Here is a 24,303-nt window from a genome sequence, read left to right on the forward strand (position 1 = left end):
GATGAGACGTACCACTTGGTAAATCAAAACAAACTCACACAAACTCACAAAGAAAACAAGGCAGCATGTCCTACAATGTGGGATGCATCATTTCACCAACTCTGAAAGCCGTGTAGCGTGAACTTAGCTTTAAAGGCTGTTTTCTCAAAAGCATCCACTCACCATTTTATGAGCATAAAGTGAAGTATACATATGGATATAGATTTTAAGCCCCACTGAATGTTCTTTTTAGCATACAAGGTTGACAGTAAATCTCATAGAAACTATCAATAACGGAATCCCCTGCTTTAGTGCCTCACGTTATTGCCTCTGCTGTCATTGTGTTATACGTTAAAACCCATCCATCCATCCGTCCTCTACTGCTTTATCCTCCAGATGAGGCTCGGGGGGCCCTGGCGTCAGTCCCAGCTGACATAGGACAAAAGGCAGGGGGACACCACAGGGCCACACATAGAGAGAAACAAGCATCCACTCTTATGGTTAAATTAAGCAAATTGGACGTTAAAATCATTGGATCAAATTAATCACAACAACCTACGAAAAATAATCTTTAAAAAGCAATTTAGGACACGGACACTCATCCCATAGGTACATTAGTTATGAGCTTAATTTTTTTAAAGGTAAAATCTCCTGAACCCTGCACTCAATCCTTTGGTTGAGTTAGTTTGTTGGGTTACAATGAGACGGTCTATGAGAGGCGATAGTCTGCTCCATAAGCTAATCAGGTAAGGACCAAGCAAATTCCAAAAAACCTGGTAACACAGCAGGAATGAACTAGAGACTTTTTTAAAAAGCAGGAATATATATGAAGTACCAATTTCCCATGCTGATATGGTAAATGAATACAGTCCGACGTGTGGGATCCCCTCTTCTCCCTGCATGTGTGTGTGAGAGTGGAAGCACGTGCATGTTGCAGAGTGAACAGTGTGCAAAGTTGCTGAATAAATGAGGGAGGTTTTCTGACTGACACTTCCATTATGTATATTGCGCATGTTTCTTGCTGACAGGTAAGAGTGGTTTAATTAATCACGTGTGTAACTAGGTTGTAAAACATATGCATTTTCTACCATGCAGCTCTCCTTGAAGCCTCCTCTGTCGGTCAGACACACAGGGTCTGTTTAGTGGCTGACACTAAAGTAAAATGTCAGTGTAAGAGAACAAAGTTCAGCCTTGAAATTGCAGCACGGTGTGCGTGGTCCAACCCCCGTTGTCTCATATGTCAGGTTAAAGGTTGTAGAAGATGTTGCTGTCTTGCTGTTGTTTGGGACTTTTACATAGATGTACCTGGATTTATCTTAAAAGAGCTCACCGGAAATCTCCTTGTTTTTCAGGGGGTCAAAGACACAACACTGCAGTGTGTTCAGTCCCTGTCAAGACAAACAATTATGTAGTTATATACTCTTAAAGCATAAAGAAACTGTGTTTATTTAAATTTTTTGTCAATATTGTCAAGTTGTTTTAAATGGAACCACAATCATACAAGGAGATGAATAAGTAACTTAAAGCTCCCATATTATATCCTTTTTTTTTTTAAGTTAAACGAGCTCCCTGGTGTCCTAATGAACATAAAAGTAAAACCGAAACTTAAGGGGCAGGAAATGACATCAGCCACAGAGGCTACTGGGAGCTAACAGCAGTTAGCATTTGGAAAAAAGTGATCATTTGCAGGCTCGAGCAGGCACATTGCTGTCATATATAACGTGTATGCACTGGACAGATAAATCCTGAGGCTGGACGTTTGTGTAGAACTCTGTGCTGCACTGTGGAGCCAAGAATAGAACTTATCGCAGACTTCCGGTTTTCAGATGCCGTTGCCCTCGCATGTTTTAACTCGACAAAGCGGAGCTCCACGAGACAACAATTCTAGGAGTTTAAGGTTTTGTGACGTCCCAAGGAGCGCGGAAGTCAACATTGCGTGTTTTACTTCCTGGACAGGGCTAAATGGCTTCTCACAGCATAGCTCAGTAAAATTGAGGCTGAGTAAGAATGATTTTGACTGGTCAAGTTCAAATCCAAATGCCTCAGGCAACTTTTTTTAGGTATATATATATATATTTTTTTTTTTTTAATGTGCACACTTATTATCCTGGTGTTTGACATGTGATGTAAAGAACTGATGTCAAGAACTGAATAATCAACAGTCTAACAGTAGCTTAGTCATAGTCAGAGGCAACTGAAGAGTCTCATCCACTCTGTTATCCTCATGTCTCGGTCTCATAGACAGAGGGTGTTTGTAACTGCCAGGCAGTGTAAATAGATGAAAGCAGTTAAAGGATTATTATTATTAAAGTAATAAGAAAGACTTAGCTACATTGAACAACGTCATTATTTAGGGCAAAAATGGAATCTCTACCAATGTGTACATTATTTTCTCTTCAACTTAAAAATAATTCACAGGGACATGTGAATGTTTGAACCCTTTGTTCTTGGTTTTAATTTAATCTCATGCTATTTCGTTCTGCAAGTTGGCGGACGATGTATAATACACAAGAGTGTTCTGTATTGATTTCGATGTGCAGTTTTAAGGTGAGCACACAAAATGACAGTGAACGCACCGTTTAAAGATCAAAAAATCTCCTCTCCATAAGAAGGATTTACAGAGGCTGCTAATGCAGGCAGGGGACGAGGGGTAACACACTGTGAGCTCTGCTGTCCACGCTGGCCAACTCTGATTAATGGTCCAGGTGGCCACCCCACTCTGGACTGCAAGAGAAACAGCGAGAGGAGACAGATACATGAGCAAGACTGAGAGGGACCGAGAAACGAGGTTAAGGGAGCTTGAAACTGGAAAGCAGGGTTAGGGAGGTGGAAAGGAGGGCATGGTAAGGCACAAAGAAAAAACTTAGAATTTATGATTGGAGGGTTAGAAGAGAAGAAAACAGGCTGGTTGAAGAGTTGGATATTTACAGCTACCTAAAGTTCGCTCCTCTCTTTTGCCCCGTTTTACTTTGTTTATATTAGGTTTGTTTTTCTCTCTCCCATTTAGCACCACTGATCGATGTGATGTTAGGACGCTATCATTTTTACGGCGGATAATTAAGTGGATACGCAGATTCTTGCCACTTTTGCCTGTCGTGCTTTCGCTTTTCTCTACTTGCCCACTCTCCCTCCCAGATAGGTGGCTGTTCCCCCCCATTGCCATTCTCATCATCATCAATCAGCTAACTGCTGGCCATGAGAGAAGACCTTTCTCCATCTTGTCACTCCCTTTTCTGCATTCTCTCTTTCTCTTCACGCCTTCCATACTCAATCATCGACTCTCACTTTCACGTCACACTTTTTCCTTATCATTCGTCTTCGTCATTTGCTATTTCTTTGAGAGTGGCTTCTCTCTCTCTCTCTCTCGCTCTTCATCACCCCCGTTTCCTTTGTATACTGTTAATGTTTGGCTTGGTCAGTGTTGCATTTCTGGGTGGAATCCATTTTGGATTCAATAAGACAGATGTGCGATGGTGTGTTTACATGGAGTTTAGTCATCTCACTATTACTCACTCACTTCTCTGGGGAGGAGAAAAAAAAAACTGCTCCAGGGATATGAAAAGTTGAGTTAGAAGCTCGTATTACCCAGAGACTTGAAAAGTGAAACTAACAGCTCGGAAACTTTAAAGACTTGTTAAAGCAAACATGGCATGTAAGGAAAGTAACTGATCCAAATTCATAAACCACTTATTTTGTATTCTCTTCATCCGTATCTACCTAGAGCAGAGGTGTCAAACTGGTGGCCCGTCACTTAATATCATGTTACTGTGAAAACACGGCCCACAACCTTCCTTTACACGGTGTGGCTGAGGTGAAAATGATCAACATCTAATTATGTAACCCTTTTTTGGCATTTTAATTTACATTAGTCCACATTATTATTTTCTTGTTATTTGATTGTGAGGCATACATCGTTTCTTATTAAAACAAGCACTTTTACTTTGAAATTCTGTGAGATATGTTCATGAAAATCCGTATTGTGATATCATGATGGAATATAGTGTAATAAGTTTAAACTCATATTGCCATGCCACTACTGAACAGTGGGGTTTTTCTTTGTTTTTTTCCCCCTCTAGATTGTCTCCCTCTTGACCAGACTAGATGCTCATTTCCCCCTGAGGTCATTTGAGTTTGATACCCCTGACCTAGAGCTTAACAAGTACAGTTACAACACGTGATAGCAGTAGACCAAGGGTGTCAAACTCCCTGTAAGTCAGGGGACACAGGCTGACCTCGAGTTAGGCTGGACGAGTAAAATAATAGCATAACACCCTATAAACAACAAGAATTCCAATGTTTTCCCTTTTGTTTTACATTTAATGTATCTTTTCACCGAGATTTTATGAAATCTGAAAATGTTATGCGCAAGATATGTGCAGTGCAACTTACAGATCACAGTGGATCTACAAAGGTACCCTCTTAGAAATAAGGGTTCCAAAAAGGGTTCTTCTCTAAGGGCTGAGGTTCTACCTGGAACCATTTGGTAACACTCATGGTTCCAGGAAGAACCATTTTCATCCAGAGAACCCTTTAAAACCTCTTTCCTGAATAAAGGGTTTTAAAAGCTTTTTAAGGTTCCACCTGGAGTCAAAAAGTGTTCTCCTATGAGGACAAGCCGAGAAACGTATATGGTTCTACTTAGCACTTGTATTTCTGTGTACAACACATTTAGTATCTGGAAGTAAAGATTCTAGCATGTCAGGATCTAGAAATGATTTTACTACACATCTATGTAGTATTCCTGAACGTAAAGTGGTAGCTAATAAAAATGCGACCCCAGGGGACAAATTAGGAATTATTATATGTATAATTACATACTTGTAGTGGATTATCTGGACAGTGGTTGAGGAATTGCAGGGCATATAATATTATCACCTTCAGGGCTGGAGCTGTGGCTGCTCATGTTGATCTGGAAAAGTCTGAGTGTTTGTTTCTCTCAACAGCCTTGGAACACAACACATATTTTTCTCACTTTATCCCCCATCGATGGACGTTTCAAAACTACTGTTAGAAACAATGTTTGCAGCAGATCACACAGTTTGCCGTTTACGATCGATATTATGCAGCAGTTAATATTTTGATGGTAAATCACGCAGTCATTTCAGATTCAGATTAATAAACAATTACTAATTAATCAACACTAATTCAGCACTATACTTCTTTTATATTGCCCTATTGCAGTTCCTCCCCCCCTTTACCCTTGCCATATGTTTACAAAGTCAGTCAGACATCAGTATGCACGTGTCTATAAGCGTGAGCAGGGTATGTGACCATACACTAATCAGTCCATAGGATTACAGTGTGACCTTTGACTGCTCGCCCATCCCTCAGCTGTCTCGCTGGTACTGCTATGGTTGTAGGAAGTGCATCCAGACTTGATCCAAAAGAAAAACAAACCGAGCATTTCAAAAGAAGAAAGGAAAACAAAAATGTTTTAATCACACAGGCAAGACGGTACAGGAAGACATCTGATGTTACATCCTTTATGCTGAGACTACAAACTAAAAGAGAAAGAGAACACATGAGCTGAGAAGTTACATGTTTCCTGTTGCTATGCAGGTGCTTTGTCGTGTTTGTCTGACTGCAGTGCAGGCACAGAAAGATCTTCCGATGTGATGTTTACTCTGCTGTCCATAAGATGTTGTGGTTTTTCCCTCAAAATTAAATTTTTTTTTGTTTTAATTTGTCCAGACCTCTATAATTAGATTTCCCTCCGAGGCCTATATGTGCTTTTGATGTGGATAATAGTGGTTTTACATGGGTTCACCTAATTGAAATTCTTAATCACAAAGCAAATGTCCCTAATATCTTGAGTTCTCTTGGTCCTGCAGATGCTCCCATATTGGATCCAGTCTTCCAAGACGTGCGCTCCAGAAACTCTCAGATGGTGAGGCTGAGATGTACAGTCTTGCGGGCCAATCCTCCTCGTCTGACGGACATCCGCTGGTATCGCAACGGCGATATTATACGCATGCCCACGCCAGACCTGAAGGAGACGCCGGAACTTAAGTTCAAGCTGGAACCGACCAACAATGGCTCTTATGAATGCCGAGTCAGCAATTATGCGGGGACATCAACGTGCACTTTTAATGTATCGGGTGAGTGAACACCTACAGTTCCTCCCTACAAACCAACCTTCAAGTTGATTTATATTTCACACTTGTCCTCTTCATAATTATTTAACCGTTGATGTTTTATTCTCTCTCTTTCCTCATATCCCCACAGCAAATCCATACAATGCTGAGTTTTACTTTGACACGCCCAACCCTGTGCGCATTCTGAAAGGAAACAACTACTCCTTCAATCTACAGTGGACGCAGAAAGATCCTGAGGCCACAGACCGGATAATAGGCTACTGGATTAATGTCCGAAAGGTAAAGTACTCCCACACAAACACAGAAGTGCACACGTCGACATTAATCCACACACACACACACACCTCTTGTGTGTTTATAATGTGGTTATTTGCCTACAAAAAAAACTCACAAGAGTGACACCGGATTGAACTGAGATGAACTTTGGTCACATGTTGTTGTTTCAATTGGTTAATTGGCTAAGAGGCTTTTTTGAGGAATATGGCATACACAGTTTGAAAGAGATTAAAACTCTGATTCCTCAATTTACAAGGCAGTAAAAAAAAAAAAAAAAGATACTCCAAACCCCTACACCCACCCACTCCTAGATAACTTACATATTTAATTCAATAAGGCACTGATGTACAGGCTGAACTGAACACCTAACCAAGGTGTACACACGACAATGTGATGTTATTTAGACAGTCAGAGAATAGATACATTTCCAGGAATAATAATACAGAGAGCAAACAGGTGAGTAGCATCCAGGCGACATCACAAACAAGTTGTTAAAATATAAAATGAAATGTTGTCATTTCTTAATAAAACAATGGTATATTTAATTTAATTAAAAACGTCACATCTTTTAACCAGGCAGACTGAGAGGGTACAATAGGAGATTTCCATGCTAGAAGAATTGATGAATGAAAGAAAGAATGATCAGCGTCTTCTTAATGATCAATGCTTCTCTTCTCTTCTCTTCTCTCTGGTTCTTCATTGCCAAAATCTTGTCAATTTACCCAGAATGTGGATCAGAGAAATTCAACAAATTCCCATTTTTAAAATGTTTAAATTTGCATTTAAGTTTGTCCTCATGTGATTGATTTCATTTTCATCTTACAACAAAGCGTCTTTAAAAAAGACTTGCAAGCACAAATGTACTTCAACGTATGGTGCTTTTCCACTACACAGTTCCGGCACGACTTTACTCGGCACAGCTCGACTCCTCTGTACCTGGTACTGTTTTGGTTCCTGCTCTGGCGAGGTTCCAAGTGAGCTGAGCCAATACTAAATGTGATGTCGACAGACTGCTGGCCACTGATTGGTCAGAGAGTGTCTGAAAGAGTCAAAAGCACAATGTCCAGCACAAGAATCAAACCAAACAATGGTGAACTGTAGATCAGTTAAAATACTTAAAAAATCACATTCTCCAACATTTCGTGAGGAAATATCTAATGTCTAAAATCTCAATGTTTAGCAGATGTAGCGACAGCACTGCTGAAACCTGCGGTTGTGAGCCGCATCACAACCCTTTTGCACTGTATTTTAGTTCAGTGGCTGTGTCAGATGGAGTCTGTGCACGAATCGTGTTAATTAACCGATTCTCACGATTCATTACACCGAAAACAACTGCCTTACTAGTCACTAGTTTGTGTCGTATGTGATGTACAGCCTCACTTTACTAGAATTCCATTTGCCAATGCAAACGTTAACATGTTATAGCAGGATTGATTTTTATGTTTTTTTGTGTGTGTTTTTTAGGTTAACGCACGTTAACGCATAGCGCGTTTCCATGACGACTGACCGGAAAAAGACACGCGTGACGCCATGTTTACGTGCCGCGTCGCCGTTTACCAGTTAGCTCTGTTAGCTGCATTAGCTCGTTTAGCGCCGTTAGCGCGCCTACAGTCGAACTGGAGCGGTCTGTTTATTAAACGACAAGTGCAGCGCTACACCAGGGTAACCAGGTTACCTGTGTACTGCGTATGTGTGTCTCTGTTTTTAAAGTTTAGCGTTACTTTAGAGACTCATTTGATGACATCGTGCGCGTCTTTTATCGGTCAGTCGTCCTGGAAACGCGGCATGCGTTAACGTTGACGCCGTTAACGCACGTTGACGCTGTTAATGCATGTTAACGCGCCCAACACAATTTTTTTTATATTTATACTTACAAACTCGTCCACTAATTCGTACAAAATCAAAAAGTTTTGGATTCTACCTTGTTTTTTTGTTGTTGCAAACATCCGTTTACGGATTACAAGCTTTTAAGTCAGAGGACAGGCAGGATAACAGTGAATTATTATGCACAACTGGCTAAGGATTGTTGTGTGTGTGTGTGTGTCAGAGAGTGAGAGAAAGAGAGTGTCTACCAGGTTGCTTTTGTGTAGATGAATAGCTAATTCCCCTCCTACTTTAAGGACTTGGCTGCTTACCTTGTTAAGTAAGACTCTTCAGGGAAATACAAAATGAGCACTGGCCTTCCAAAGATGCACATTAGACTGCATGCTTAACTACTCTCACTCTTTACCTCCATTGTTGCCTCTTCTTTTCTCTTTTGTCTTTCATTATGCTGGTATCCTCTATCGTTCACAACATTTCTGTCCGAGACTCTTCCCATCTCTCTGTCCATCTTGCTTCCCATTTGTCTTGGTACTGCGCTGTAAAGCGCACACTTAAAGGGCTACTTCACTGATTTGAATGTGGCTTTGTATTGCTAGAATTGCAGTAGTATTTTTAGAAAATGTGCTTCCCTCCCTTAGTTTTTCACTGAGTTGTAAAAAAAATCTGTTTTCTATTTTCAAAATTTGCCCTACTGTGATGCAAAACGCGTCATTTGACTCACAGTAGGGCACATTTGGATAAGGGAAAACAGATTTTTTTACAAGTCAGGGAAAAACTGAGGGAGGGAAGCACATTTTCTAAAGAATACTACTGCTATTCTAGCAATACAAAGCCACATTCAAATCGGGGAAGTATCCCTTTAATGACATTTAACGTTGAATGAACCGTGGCAAACTGAAATGGCACTGATAAATATTTGCTGCGAGTTGTTACGCTGACCGCGTTGAAATAATGAGTTACATAAAGAGGCCGTTTAAAATGACTGGAAACTGTAATTTAACTTTAAGGGTGTTACATGCATGTTCCCAAAAACAGGAGTTGAGAGTAAGCAAGGAAGTGAATAAAAAATGAACAAAGGAGAGAAATAAAATGCAAATTAACAAAAGAAAAACAGTGAATCTCACAGGTCCTCTCAACTATTAAATGGCATACGAGAACATTCAGATGTAATCCCATCTCAATTTCACAACCCATCTATTTCTGCAACACTTTCTCCAGCTCACCCTCTTAACACCTTGACACTCCATCTTTTTAGCACTTGCAAAATGATGTGGAGATCTCCGGGGAGAAGCGCGGGCTCAGAGGTGGATTCAAGAGGATTCAGTTCATGTGGAGAAACGCTCCGAGCATATGCTTATAACGTTTGCTCATAAGTGTGTGCATTCCCCTTACATTAGCAATTAGCTGTTGTTGTGTAACGTTCCTGATTCTCTTTTTGTTGTAGACATGGATGCACTTCTACTTATCTGCATCTAAAGCATATGTCCATTCCTGTGTGTGTGTGTGTGTGTGTGTGTGTGTGTGTGTGTGTGTGTGTGTGTGTGTGTGTGTTGTGTGTGTGTGTGTGTGTGTGTGTGTGTGTGTGTGTGTGTGTGTGTGTGTGTGTGTGTGTGTGTGTGTGTGTGTGGGAGACTACATAGTTTGCTCGATGACTCATTGCCAGGCTGTGAAACCACTGTTTACACCTCTTAATTTAGTTCCCCCCCCCCCCTACGAATCAACAGCTCCTCCTTGATTTACAGAATCAAGCTGTCCTTTGCCGACTCTTTTGCTTCGCACCACAACCTCCAAACCAACATTATTTTAATCACTGCTTTGATTTCTTAGTGATAATTAATTTCCTTTTTTGCCAAAGAAGCAGATTTATGAAGCCTCCAGGGGCTAATTTTGGACATTTTGCTTAATTGATTTGAATTGGCAAAGGAAACTCAAGTTGTCTGTTATCAGTCACACTTTATTCTCATTAATGCTCCTTTTTATGTTCAAGGGACGATCATGAGCCATATCTTAATTCATGTTTACTCAGTTTTAGGGATTCATTTCCTCTTCTGCAGATCAGATGTGTCTCTTTATTGCACCGGAATTCAAGTAAATTGGAATTTGATTGAATATTTTGGCACCAGGGCTCAAAAAGCACAATGAAGTTACAAAAAGAGAGAGCTAGAGAAAGACATATTCAGCATTTTTAATTACTGTATGTGTTTGAAAACAAACAAACAAACAAAACGTTTTCCACCATAATTTAATAATATATATATAATGTGATGTAATAATATTCCCGCTCAACTGGAGTTTAATTGTGGTTTGTGTTTTCGAGCATTTTGAACCATCTTTCAAGACCCACAGAATATTGTGTTCTATGACTATATAAACAAAAAGAAAGAATAGACTTTCTTCTTTTGTCTGGAAAAAAAAGTTTGTTTCTACCTTTTTCTGTTCCTTAGTAATCGGCATTACAAAATATGCTGATTTAACCAAAAACACAGCTTTATGTGAAAAGAAGCAGATCAGTCACTTTGGGCCTAATATGTTTCGCTTTAGTGACACCTCAAACATCTGAACAGTGTTTTCCTTCTATAAAACAACAAATACAACACTCATAAAGAGCTTTTGATGGCAAAACAATCATTTATTTACAAGATTCGTCAGTTGAGCCGGCCGTTGGCGTCGCGCAACGCAAGAAATGCCGCGTCTCAGCGCTTCGCCCCCGGTTTTGTAGACCGCACAGCTCCGTAACTTCCTCCTTTCATGATCGCCGCGATCTCCCCCTCGTCACCGCTCACATTCGCGAGACTCTTCTTCGCCAAACTTCCATGACACACGCTCTGTGCCTAAGCTTTTCCCTCTTCTCTTTCGCCATTTCTCCCCCCTCAGTCCTCATCTCTGGTCCTCTCATCATCTCGTGATCTATAGTAATCGCTCATCCAAAAAGAGCAGTGCTGCCACCTACGTGGTGGTCAATTTTGGCATTACACTTAGTTTAAACGCGAAAAACGTAATTGAGGTCAATGGCAGTGAATGTTCGGAATTGAACAGCGAAGAGCGAAAGAGTTAAACTCCACATTTTTCATCCTTAAAGCGGACCTAGACCGAACGTTCCAATTAACGCTGTTTTAAGTGTGTATCTGCGTCATTACCTTGTTTACGAAGCCCTGAAGGTTCTAAACAAACAGTTCAGCCACTGCTAAGAACGCTGTGTTGTATTGTAATCTCAGGCTCAGAGAGATCTCTGAAAATACCCGGTCTGGTTACGTAAACATCGGTTTTCCGGAACAGCAGATCGTCCTGCTCCGGGCACTAGTCCGGGCACATCCGGTTGCGTACATTGAACCGCAGAAGAAGAATAACGTCCGTTGTGGAGGTGTTTCACGAGCAACAGTGTCTTCTGACTCTGGGTCTGACTCCGGGTCAAAGTCATAAAAGGGACTGCGGCGGGAAGTCGTGAAGAAGCTATTTTTAAACATTGTTAAATCAATGTTTTGATAATGAGGAGCAGTGCATCCACCGTTCCAGAGGGGGGAGCTGTGCTTCTGAGAGCGGATGTGCTGAATATGTCACTTCTGGGTACTGACCAATCACAAGACAGTTGGGAAGGCTCTACGCTGGCTGGCCAATCACAGCACACTCTGTCTTCTGGGTGTGAGAGTTGAGTCTGAAATATCGCGGCTGGGGAACAGCGTCAGAAAAGAGGATTTCTATCGGCTCATTTACAGCAACTAGGAGGTTTTTGACCATAAAAACAAGTTGTTGTAATGTATGTAAGTAGACCTCCATAACTAACATATATGTGCAACAGGACCACTCTATGTGAGCTTTAAGGTCCCTCTTTTAACTATGAATTATTATTATTTTGTGTGTGAAGTTGTGCAGGCAGCTCATGACCCGGCTTCAAATCAGCTAAACAAAGGCTCTCACTCCACTGAGACACTGTCACGCAGACACACACAAACACACACACACATTTCCATTCTCATTTACATGAGAAATAAAAATATATTCATGATAAATTACAGTTGTACGTTGAATACAGTGAATCAATAATGTATGCACACCAGTAGCCCTACAATGCAGATACTCACTAGGCCTCAAAGAGAGAACAGCGAGCAATGAAACGGATACAGCCACACTGCACACGTGCACAGACAATGATTTATTCACACACACCTAACATCAGTGGGCTGATGGGTCATTCATAAACAAGATCAATTAATAGAAGATAATAGAAAAAATTAACCGCAGACTCTGTATTGTTTAAAGAACCTCCTCTCATGCTGTCAACCCAGATTCCTCTCTCACACACATCACTCCATTTTTCTCTCATGGCTGCTCTCTTGCACTAACCCTCTTTCACACGTTCTTTGTCTTCTTGTCTCTTTATTGACACACCTGATGGAGACTGATGAAAAATGATGTGTGCTTGAAATTGCGGCTTTCCCAGATTAGGACATGACTGTTCATGTGAGCTGGACAAGCTGTCCTTAATGACGGTAGCTGGTCTCGAGTTTAATCATTTTGACATTATGCCTCCCTCAAATGCCGTATTTTAACCAACATGCTCAACCCACACGATCATAACAAGCACCATCAAGCTAAATCTTTGCAGGTGTGTTAGTAATGGAGTCCAAAATATAAAATGTGCACACACACACACATGCATACATATTCAAATAAATGTCCACTGACCTAGTAAGGAAGGAAGGCAGAGACAGAGGCAAAGAGAGACGGATTCTTTAACACATGAGCAGCTGAATTCCTCCGAGTCACACCTCAGGTTGCTGGTGTTTGAACGAGCTGGAGGAAGCTCATTTCAGGCCCAGATATTTATACATGAATTCAACTCACGTTGATAAAAAATGGAAGGAACGAATGAACAACTGGAAGCAAATAACACACGACCGGCTATTTGTCTTCCCTGTGCAAAGTCCACACCGGATTGAGGCAGAAAAGGCTCCACTGTAATGTACTGTATGTTTCTGCAACGCTGTCAATCAAAAACTGGTTCTGCCTTTCAGACAGTTCCTCCAATGATCGTGCAAAAGCCTGGCGCCCCCACCGCTTCACCCACTGTCGTTGGGTTGAGCTTCCGTGTTGAGCTTCTGTGGAAGGCACGTTTTTGCCACATTTGTCCAATCACCATCGAGTGCTCACCGCAGTAAAAAAGAAAATGTATTCGACAGCAATCGAGCGATCTTAGGGCCAATTCCAATTCCTATCTTAAGCCTCAATCTTAACCCTCAAGCTCAACCCTTAATTTTAACTGTCCCTCAAAACCAAGTGTTGAGGGTTATTTTGTCACTTAGAAATGGGACATCCCTTAAATGCAGATACGTCTTCAGACTGTGGGGGGCAGAATAACGCGAAAGCTGCGTCCAGTCTGTCAACTCCAAAAAAGAAGAAGGAGAACACATTCACGATTATTTATTACGATCTGTTTGTCAGTCAAGTTATTAGGTTGTCAGTTGGTTATAAGATGATACTCATACAAATACCACAACCACGGATATATTCAGCTGACAGTTACCACACACCACAACTTATTGACAAGTAAACGATAGCAAACTATCGCTTGTCCACACCGGCCGGCTATTGACAAAAGATCGTAAAATAAAAATAAATGTTACGCAACAATGACGTCAGTAATCCATAATATGGGCCTAAACTAAGATAATACAATGGTTTTCATACATTTTATATCTCTATTAACAAAGAAAATACTTAATTTGTGGCTTACTCGTTTTGCTGCTTTCGGCGCCATCTTTGTTCTGTCAAAACACGCAATGCATTCTGGGTAGCTATTGCTCCCAAGGGTGGTCTCGGAAAATCTCAATATAGAGGGCGATACAGCCCTTAAACTCGCCCCTCAACTTCATTTTTCTGAGAATCGGGACAGCACATTTTTGAGATTGAGGGTTAAGCAAGGAATTGGAATTCACCCTTAGTCTTCTGACATCATCTTCCACTCACCATCAACACCTATGTGTTTTCCTGTTATTGTGTGGACGTGTAAATGTGCGCAGACCTGTCCACACCTTAAAAAAACACAGCTCACCTCACCTAAAATTCTGACTCCAGCAATATTAACTCACCTCCCCCCACTTTATGTAAATGGCATGAGCCGAGCTTTCCGTTTCTGATATATTCAACATAATTATGCTTATATCAATGTGTGAATGTTCATATGCATGAGCCTGGGACTGAGTGGGTGTTACATTTTACTAAGTAACTGCTGCGATGGTGTTGTAATAATATGCACCGGTTACAATATCAAGTGCTCAAACGTCTGCACCCACACACACACTGCAGATACATTTAAATGCACAATCAACAAAAGATTGAATGCTAAACTCTTGTATAAAGTGACAACATCAGCTGTTGTAATAAAAAAAAACCATGAACTGAACAATGAGATTGAAAATCCCTCCAACTGTGTTAGGTTGTACATAGGTATGCTGCAAACAAGAGTAATATGTCGTGAGTGCGACGGTTTGAAGATAAAACTTTTAAAAAATTCCAACCCATCAAACGGAAAAACAGGAGTTCACTGTCCAAATGCCCTGAATGACCTCTAATATTATGTGCCTCACAGCAGCATCATAAATAAACTTTGGGGGAAGGTGAACTAGAGGAGAGGACATGATTCAGGGGTTTATTTTTGGAAACAGATTATTTAGTTGGAGAAACCTGTACGAGGATGGAGAGGGATACTCCATGACTGGCAGGAGAGCGTTAAAAAGTTGCTGCAGCAGAAATGAAAACAGCCAGACTTCCACTAAGAAAGGGAGATTTAACAGCCACGAGTGGCATTGTGCCTGGTGGGGAAGCAAGGATTTGAGTCTGACTGTGTTGTTCTGGGCACAAACGCGTAGGGATTGGGCTGTGGCTGTTTCCACGTGGGACTGGTGCAGTAATTAGAGTCAAACCAAGACATTTTTGGCAGCCTGGGAGTCACCATGGTGTTGAAATGATCATCTCAGTCTACTGGGTTTAAATTTGTTGTAGCTAGTAGATGTCTAATAAAAACTAGCCAGAGCAGGACAAGAGGAAGAGGAAGAGCTGACTTCCTGTGTGCAGATGTCAGAGCACATGGTATTGTAATAATTAGAGGATAGATCCACCATACCAAACTACTGTACACTCTTAGAAATAAAAGTGCTAAGTAGAACAATATAAGGTTCTTTGGCTTGTCCTCATAGGAGAACCCGTTTTTGGAGGGTTCCACCAATAACCCCTTTAAAACCCTTTATTCAGGAAAGTTTTAAAGGAGTTCTCTGGATCAAAATGACTGGAACCATTAGTGTTACCAAGAACCCTTGAAAAACTCTTTCTTCGGGAAAGGGCGTATAACTTCAGCATAGATTGAATTCCACCTAATGTCCTGAAACTTGTTGGCCTCAATTCAACAGGAAGTTGGCCTTTTTGAATGTTGGCGATTTGCGGATCTATGTACGTTCCTACAAATCTACGTAGGAAACATATGTACGTTTCTACAGATCTACGTGCGATCCTACAAATCTACATATGCTCCTACAAATCTATGTAGGACCAATGTTAGCAAAGTTGTCAAAAGGTTTTGCGGATTCAGAACGACGTGACTACGGCAACCCTTGGCGTTTTGGCAAATTTCGACCATTCGCCACGATACAGGAAGTGCCCTATAACTAAGTTGTTTTTGTCCCACTTTTTGTTCTCTAGGCCGGCCCCTTATTGACCACACTGGACACTCATTGGCCCCCAGGTCATTTGACTTTGACATCCCTGGTGTAGGTGGAGAGCTGAGTGGAAGCAAACAGATTTTTTTGTTTAGTCGTCTCTTAAAAATGTATATAGATTGCTGTAAATTACATTTATATTTTGGCTAATGATTACTTCAAACATAACGTTGATGTCTTTATTCAATAAAGACAAAATATGTTAATGGGCATCAGTGCTAATTGTGGCAAACATGCTAATCTATATCCTCATTATCCCTTGGCAGGTTAAATAACTGTAACCTGTACACAAATACTAATTGCTGCCTGTTCCACAGCTCTGTACAGTACACACATTATATCATACTCTACATATAGACACATGCTGCTCATCACCCACAAAATGCATGCGCAGTACACTCACCTCTGCTGCATGGATAACCTGATAATGGCATGCTGTGGGTGTACTAAGGTGTTACGGTGGAGTGGATGACCTAATGCATTAGATTGAGCTCAGTGTCAGGTCTTTAAGTAGCCGGGATTAGAGGCAGAAACACAGCTAATGGATTTGTCTCTCCGTGGGTGGAATAACACAGTAATAGCTCTTTTAAAAGTGATGCTAGAAAATAAGAGGACAACAATTGGACTAACATGAAACGTTTTGGGCTTTTTTTCTTGTTTGGGGCTTTAACGCAAATAGACGCGTCTCTTTCAGAATGTTGAGGTAATGAGATATCCGAGTGAACACCAATGTCCTTCCTTTCATTAAATTGTGCAAAATGTATTGTGCGGGAGCTGAGAAGTAAGGAACGGCAGAGAACGCATCCACTTCAAAAGAAAAGAACAATTATAATGCAGTATTTAATTTTCCTGAATAACCTGTCTTCTTGTGATACTAATACTGGATGAAATACTGCAGGGTATGTGTTTGCACTATATTAGACCCTTATATGGAGAATTAAATGAAATATAACCTATATACGCCTGGCAGATGTAGTAGTATGGGGGGGACATTATGCACTTAAACCAACATACACTGCACTGCCTTCAAAGCATTTAAAAGAAGAAGACTTCTTCTGACAGCTGCTTTACTTTGTTTTGGATAAAAGTTGAGAGATTAAAAAACCTCAAGATGTGTACAATCCAATCCAGGTCTGAAAGGTGTATTGTTTGGCTCTGTGCCCAGCACTGGCTCTATGCCCACATATAATTCCATCTACCATAAATGGAAATGTGTGGAAACCGTCGCAAATATGGTAGAAAGTGAAGTAAAATAGCATGATGACATGGTGATTAATAAGCCGCGTCGAGATAAATGCGTACGGCTTCTATACAGCACAAAGCAAATATCTGTGGAACACTTCACATTTCGAAACCTTGACATTGATTCTGTCAGGCTGTTGACATCAAGTCATTGAATGTGTTAAGTGTTAAACTAACAGAAGAACGCAGATGAGAGGTGAGCTGATGATATGACTGGTTACTGTTTCCTATCACTGTGCATTATTCATATGTGTATTACTCTGTTTATATGTATTTCTTTTACACATCCTAACATGTTTGTTTCTCTTTCTTTCGTGTGTGTGTGTGTGTGTTCTTTTACCGGTCTAGAACAAGCAGAATCTTTTGTCGAAGCAGATCGACCTAAAGGGAAAGGAGCCAGAGAAAGGTGTGCTGATGTCCTACATCATATCAGACCTGAGAATCCCTCTGTCCTACGAGGTCCGACTGTCCCCCATCACCACCTACAGCACTGGGGACTACATCAGTCGAACCATCCAGTACTCAGAACGTAAGATCTTTATTGCTATCATGTCGATATCTTTTATGTGCATTTAAAACTAATGCATAAAGGGTCTGAGCATTGTAATCAATATTCTTTTAATTGTTTTACAGCCTACACCTACCCTAGGCCTTCAGGTGAGACCACATTTCCCTCTGCTCCTCCACATTTTTTGCAGCCTTCAGGTTGTTGTTGTTGTTGCCTGATTGATGTCAGGGTGGTAATGCTTGGAAGGCACATTAAAGTTTGATGAACGCTAATTTAGCTTGTATGCTGCAAGCGATGTCAACACAAGTTTGTTAAAGCAAAGTTCGCCGCGACCCGGTCTGTCCTCCTTATTGTATCGCGTTATAATGGAGGAGAGTGCAGGATATGAGAAATCAACTGACGGTTGCAAGCGGGTCCTTAACATCGGAAATGTCACGAAAGCTCGGCCATCTTTGAAGGATACAGTATGAGGCTGCTCATAACAAAGGGCTTATATCTTGCCTCTCCATTATTAAAACGTTGTCAAATCCCACTGTGCCGTCCTTTGTCTCTTTCTGTCAGCCACATCTCTCGCCACTTCCCTCCATCTCGCCCTCTTTGCACTAACCCCTGCGCTCTCCTTGCCTCTCTTCCTCTCTGTTCCCATCCCTCAATCTGTCTCAGTCAATTGCGTCTTGTCTGTTTTCTTCATTAAGAGACAGAGCAGCATTTTCTGGCAGGAGTGGCAGTTGGCCCTGCCAGGGTTAGGCAATTAAAACAACAGCAGATTGGAACAGACTCCGAGAACAACAGTGCAAATTGAGAGGAACGTATGTCGTGGTGCAGGATGTGAATAGCAATAGATTAACTCCCTGAAACAAAAAGCATACACACACAACACACACACACACACACACTGCCCGCAAAGGGAGTGTGGGCCATATGCATCTGCAGCAGATGTGTTAGTGTGTGTGTCCGAGGAAGGTTTCACTAAATATGTCAGCTTGAATGGTTGTAGGTAGTTGTTATTATACTGGGTTGTATCCATTGTTATTTTTAGTGAATCCACACCACAGTCATAGTGCTTTCAGACGGACACGGTTCTGGTTCTGGTGCCATTCTGGAGGCTCAGAACCTTGGTGTTTTCTAGCAAACCACACTCTTAGAAATAAGCTCTCCAAAAGGGTTCTTCTACAAGTGTTGAGGTTCTACCTGGAACCTTTAGCTTCTGAAAAACCCTTTCCCGAAGAAAGGGTTTTTCAAAGGTTCTTGGTAACACTCATGGTTCCAGTAAGAACCATTTTGATCCAGAGAACCCTTTAAAACTCATCCATCCATCTATCCATCATCTACCGTTTTAGGGTCGCAGGGGGTGCTGTGCCTATCTCAGCTGACATTGTACGACAGGCAGGGTACACCCTGGACAGTTCGCCAGTCCATCACAGGGCCTCATATAGAGACAAACAACCATTCACTCACACTCTCACACCTACCGTCAATTTAGAGTGACCAATTCACCTAATCCCCATATCGCATGTTTTTGAACTGTGAGAGGAAGCCGGAGAACCCGGAGAAAACCCACGCACACACGGGGAGAACATGCAAACTCCTTGCACAAAGGCCCTTGTACCGAAGTTGTTCCAACTGGGGCTCAGGCCTCGAACCTAGGAACCCGGGTCTTCTTGCTGCAAAGGCGAGAGTGCTAACCACTACACCAACCGTGGGACCCCTTTAAAATCCCTTTCATGAATAAAGGGTTTTAAATGGGTTCTTGGTGGAATCCTCCAATGAGGACAAGCCCAAGAACCTTATATGGTTCTACTTAGCACTTTTATTTCTAAGAGTGCACTCCGTGTTCACACCAGTTTAAGAATAACCAAAGTGGGAGGACTTTATTCCGCGTTACTCAGGGGGATGTAAATACAACACTGGCTAAATCCGCAGGGAAGAAGCAGGTATTTCTTGATTCCCTTGAGAACCAACTTTTCCGGTTCCAATTGGGTTCAGGTCAGAAGATAAAACTAAAATCTGGTATCAAAAAACAATCTCTGTACGTGTGTTGAGGGATGTGTGTGACTCCAAAACTCTTGGGCGAGGATATGAAAATAAACCCAGAGATCCTTGAAGGTGTACTTTTTAAGGTAAATCTAATAAAACTGAGCTTCCCCAAAAATGGTTGCGAGTCATTTTAAAATCATCCTCCTGAGGCTCTAAGATGCAGAAAAAGGTGGCCTGAACATCTGTTGCCTGCAAAACATTTACACACCTCACACTGTATAGTCTTTTGCTTCCCTCAAATAAATAAATAAATAAATCACATCAGTTCATACTCAATGTTGAAATTAATTACAGCAGCAGGGGTTTTGTCCCACCGCCAGTACATTATCAAGATTGTCTTGACTCCCGACTTTGCTAGACCCTTGCAATTTGACTATTCAGCATATGTCTCATTTGGATCATAGATTAGAGTCCAACAACAGCATTGTCCAAAATATGGTTCATTAGATCAGCCATTCTCTGCAAATAATTATTTTATCTGCTGAAGATGCACATGGTGCATGAGGACAGACCATTTCTGACAACTGTATTTCTTACAAAACAACTACGTTAGGGATGCACCAATCCGATCCCAATATCTGAATTTGGATATCTGCTGATACCGATACTATTCCGTTATGGATGCTCTGTTTGCTTTAATATTATCATCAACATTATTGTTGATTTTATATAAGGCTTTAATAAATTCCTTTATACAAGCATGTATGATATGTACGACTTTACAGACCCATGGCTTTAATTTTTTTAAAAACAAGCACAGGCGGATCGGATCAGAAATCTCTACCGTTGGATCGGAAATATTCCGATCTGTGTATCAGAAATCCGATTGAGATCCTGCATCGGATCGGCCCCATCCCTAAACTAGGTGCTTACTTAACATGTATAGTAGCATACTCGCCCTTAATTAGTAAATATTAAGCATGTATTAACACCTTTTGTAGGGAAGATCTTAAATCATGTCTTAATAGAGATAGAATAAGGTTATGTAGAATAAGGTGTTAATAAAGGGCTCGTATGCTACTTATATGTGTTAGTAAGCACCTGAATATGTGTTCCCAAATCAGTTGCAATGTAGAATAGGGAATCTACATACCCTGCTTTCAACAGTATGTCTGTTACTTCCATGATTGTCCAATAGAGACCATATCGAACAATTACATATTGCTTAAAAAGCAAGTCCCAGTTCTTGTCCTGGTCAGACCATTTACCATACGTCATCTTCCTATTCTCTCACCCTGCTTCTGCCATTCTGTGTCTTTTTTACATGAATATTTAAACTGCATATTTGAACACTTGGTTACGACATTTAACCTGTAGTTTCTCACCTGCCTAATGTCACTGATCAAGTGTTTGTTCTCTTCTCTCTCCTTTTGTCTTCACACACACACACACATCCGTCAGACCATGTGTGCGGTTTTGAGGACGAGCGCATCTGTGGTTTCTCTCAAGACCGCAGTGACATCTTCGACTGGACAAGGCAAAACCACTTGACACAGAACCCCAAGCGATCTGCCAATACCGGCCCCGATACTGACCGCAGTGGAACCAAGGAGGGTGAGGAATCGCTTTATATCTACAGGTTCATTTTTCTGTGTAGTTGTCATAGCCCTGCAGAGACAGGAAGACTGCACACTGAGTGGTTGGTTTAAGAAAAACAGACAAATGTAATGTGTGTTTATCTGGAATCCTGAAACATAGCGTTGTGTTTTGTTGGTTTTAGGGTACTACATGTACATCGAGGCGTCGCAACCACGTGTTCAGGGAGACAAAGCTCGTCTGCTGTCTCCACTTTTTAATGAGACCTCATACAGGGGCCCCAAGGGCTCCGGCAGGATGCCATACTGCGTCTCCTTCTACTACCACATGAAGGGCAAACACATTGGTGAGTACGTCAGGATAATGCTCGTGCGATAACTGTCAACTAAAATCATAGAATCACAACAGGATGCTAAGCGAGAAATATACTGACACGCAAAAACTGTTGGGGTTTTAGTATCGCTGGGCTTCTGTCAAAATCTGAACTTTATGCTTGACCCACACTTGTAAAGAGCTTGTCAAGACACAACAAAGTAGGTGTGTGTGTGTGTGGAGTCAAAAAAGTTATCTTTGTATGTTTCTGCTTTTGCCTCAGTGTGTATGTGTGTGTGTAGTGAGTGGTTGAAGGGGGCAGTGGGTGTGTGATTTATGGTGGTGGCAAGACACAATCAGTCATTTGGAGGAGCTGTTTGTCATAATATGCTCTGTCACACAGGTAGAATGCATACATCCTGTAGCCTATATGTACTATATATTCACGGACACACACACACACACACACACACACACACTCTCACCCATCTTTGTTGGGACCTGTTTGAGTTATAGCCCTCATGGAATTAGGACATTTTTGGAGTGTAAGGACACTGTGGCCAGTCCTCACTTCTGGACAGACCTTCATAGTGACAAACATACACAGGATTTTTTTGGAACTAGTGCAGTGCCCATAGGAAGTATGTATTCCTATAGTGGGAGCTGAAGCTGAAGAAGATTTTTCAGTTATGGTAATGCATGATAAGCTGAGGCTGACAGTCATGACATCTAGCTACGCTAATGCTAATCGAAAATGAAAACATTTGCGTTGTGCCTAATGAGGTTGCACAGTGTTTGTATTGTTAGCCCTATGCTAATGCTATTTGTAGCCTTGCTAGCTTACCTTTGGAAACAGGTTTGTCAAGTTAGCCGCAAAGTAGTAGCATGCTAATGCAAAATAAATATGTATTGGTGAATGGACACTGACTTCGTCGTTTCAGTATAACACCATGTTCTGCATTGAACCGTGTGAAAATGTCTCACCCACCATGAGGACAGTCTCTTCACTCCCACCTCCCCGCCCCAGACAGCGCAGCTGCTGCTGATGAGCTGCTGCCTGTCTGCTGTTGTGTGATAAATCAGTGAAAATTCATCCAAAAAATTTGAAAATCAAGGATGCACACCATCAGGCCATGCTCAACCCACATCCAAAGTCTTAGGGCGATCTGACTAACGGTCAGCTAGATATGCCTGTCACAGACAGACAGACGCAACTTGCTTTATAAAAACCCGATTCTGTAGTTGAGTTAATTGTATGTGTTTTGTCTCATTGTCCTCTATTCACTCAACAACATATATAACAGCACATATTACATAAGATACAAACACTTAATGCAGTTTGTTCTTAGGTTTTGTTGATGTTTCACAGCAAAGCATCTCTGCACAAGCTCAGACAACACAATGCTACATCAGTCACACACTCCCTGGATACGATTAGAGCAATCTGTTACCAGCTACGCCCCGCTCTGCTGAAAGCCCTCCCACAATTTACTCTGTATCCCTGACAGTCTGTTCCAATCTGTTGTCGCTTTAATTGCCTTACCTTGGCAAAGCTCACACTCCTGCCAAAGGGACACAGTTTGACTCTTGATGACTAAAAGGTGGATAAATGAGGAACGACAGAGGGGGTCAGAGAGAGAAAAGATGGTGAGGGGGAGTACGAGGGCTGGTCAGCCCTGGAGAAGAGGATGGCAGGATTAACGAAGAGTTGAAAGTAAAGATGATGGGAAAAATGGAATGGCTGCGGAAAAAGGAAAGAGTGAGTGAAAAAGAACGATGGGGCATAGAAGTGAGGTTAGAAAAGGCTAGATCAGAGAGCTGCAGGGTAGTCCATCAACATGGTAATGTTCAGCGCATGCACAAGTAGTGCTTGATGATGAAGTACTGCAAAGCATTAAAGTATTCGCATACATTGACACGATGCAATCCATAAAATTAAAAAAACGGTTACCTCCAACTCACATGTAATACTGTATATACTGTCTGTTTTGTCACGTGGATTGTTATTTGAATATAAAAGAGGGAAAAGGCATCTTTTGAGGATTTGGCAAAATTGGCAGGGAAAGTACAATGCCCTCTGACTAGTTTGGATTTAAGATTTGTAATAGACCGGCAATGTAAATGGAAAAAACACTTCTTTTTTTGGTTTAGCTGGCAGCAACAATAAACAACATTTAATTAGTTTTGTTTGGCACTGGGTCGCGTTTTAAACTGGCTCATTTCCACTGGCAAGCATACGAGAATCGTTGGTTTACTTTCACTTCACGCTGACTGAGGACAAATTAGAGTATGAGGTAATTTAAATGTGCTTCTTACAGTGTTTTGGATAATACATGGTGAAGACTTTCATTACGTTCTCTGTGTGAACGTTCCATAGTCTGTGCCAAAGTAAAATGAAGGCTACGTGAAAGCTTATGACAGTAATGACATATCACTGTCTTTTAATAAGTTTACATCAAAAGGCAAGTGCTGTCGTTTCTTTTGGAGCATGTTTCTACATCTACTCCTTTATACTGCCAATTATCAATTTGTTTTCCAATAAAGTTTAATTATGAAGTAGTGCTGGGCACTATTAACGCACGACACGTTTCCATGACGGCTGACCGGCGCGTGATGTCATGTTTACGTACCGCAACACCGGAGTCCAGGCACCGTTTACCAGTTATGCTGCGTTCCAGAGCCCATACAAACCAGTAGGACCTGGGACTTATTCTACCTTCAGCTATAAAAAGTGCACTGGAATACCTGTCGAAGTGGGACCTCCTGCTCGCGAAGTCGGGGCTGA

At 41.4% G+C, this 24,303-nt stretch overlaps 1 protein-coding gene across 1 annotated transcript in view; it reads left to right on the forward strand.

The window, feature by feature from the left end:
- Window positions 1–24,303, forward strand: part of mdga1 (MAM domain containing glycosylphosphatidylinositol anchor 1) — a gene marked incomplete at both ends in the record, with an annotated part of 169,146 nt that overhangs the window by 124,666 nt on the left and 20,177 nt on the right. Inside the window, 6 exons of the mRNA XM_083901189.1 lie at window positions 5,811–6,077; window positions 6,205–6,353; window positions 17,474–17,654; window positions 17,759–17,782; window positions 21,072–21,224; window positions 21,391–21,552. Of these exons, the coding sequence (XP_083757315.1) occupies window positions 5,811–6,077; window positions 6,205–6,353; window positions 17,474–17,654; window positions 17,759–17,782; window positions 21,072–21,224; window positions 21,391–21,552 (936 nt within the window). The remainder of the gene's footprint in view (window positions 1–5,810; window positions 6,078–6,204; window positions 6,354–17,473; window positions 17,655–17,758; window positions 17,783–21,071; window positions 21,225–21,390; window positions 21,553–24,303) is intronic.

This window comes from Microchirus variegatus (genome assembly GCF_963457635.1).
Source record: "Microchirus variegatus genome assembly, chromosome: 14".
NCBI classification, from domain to species: domain Eukaryota; kingdom Metazoa; phylum Chordata; class Actinopteri; order Pleuronectiformes; family Soleidae; genus Microchirus; species Microchirus variegatus.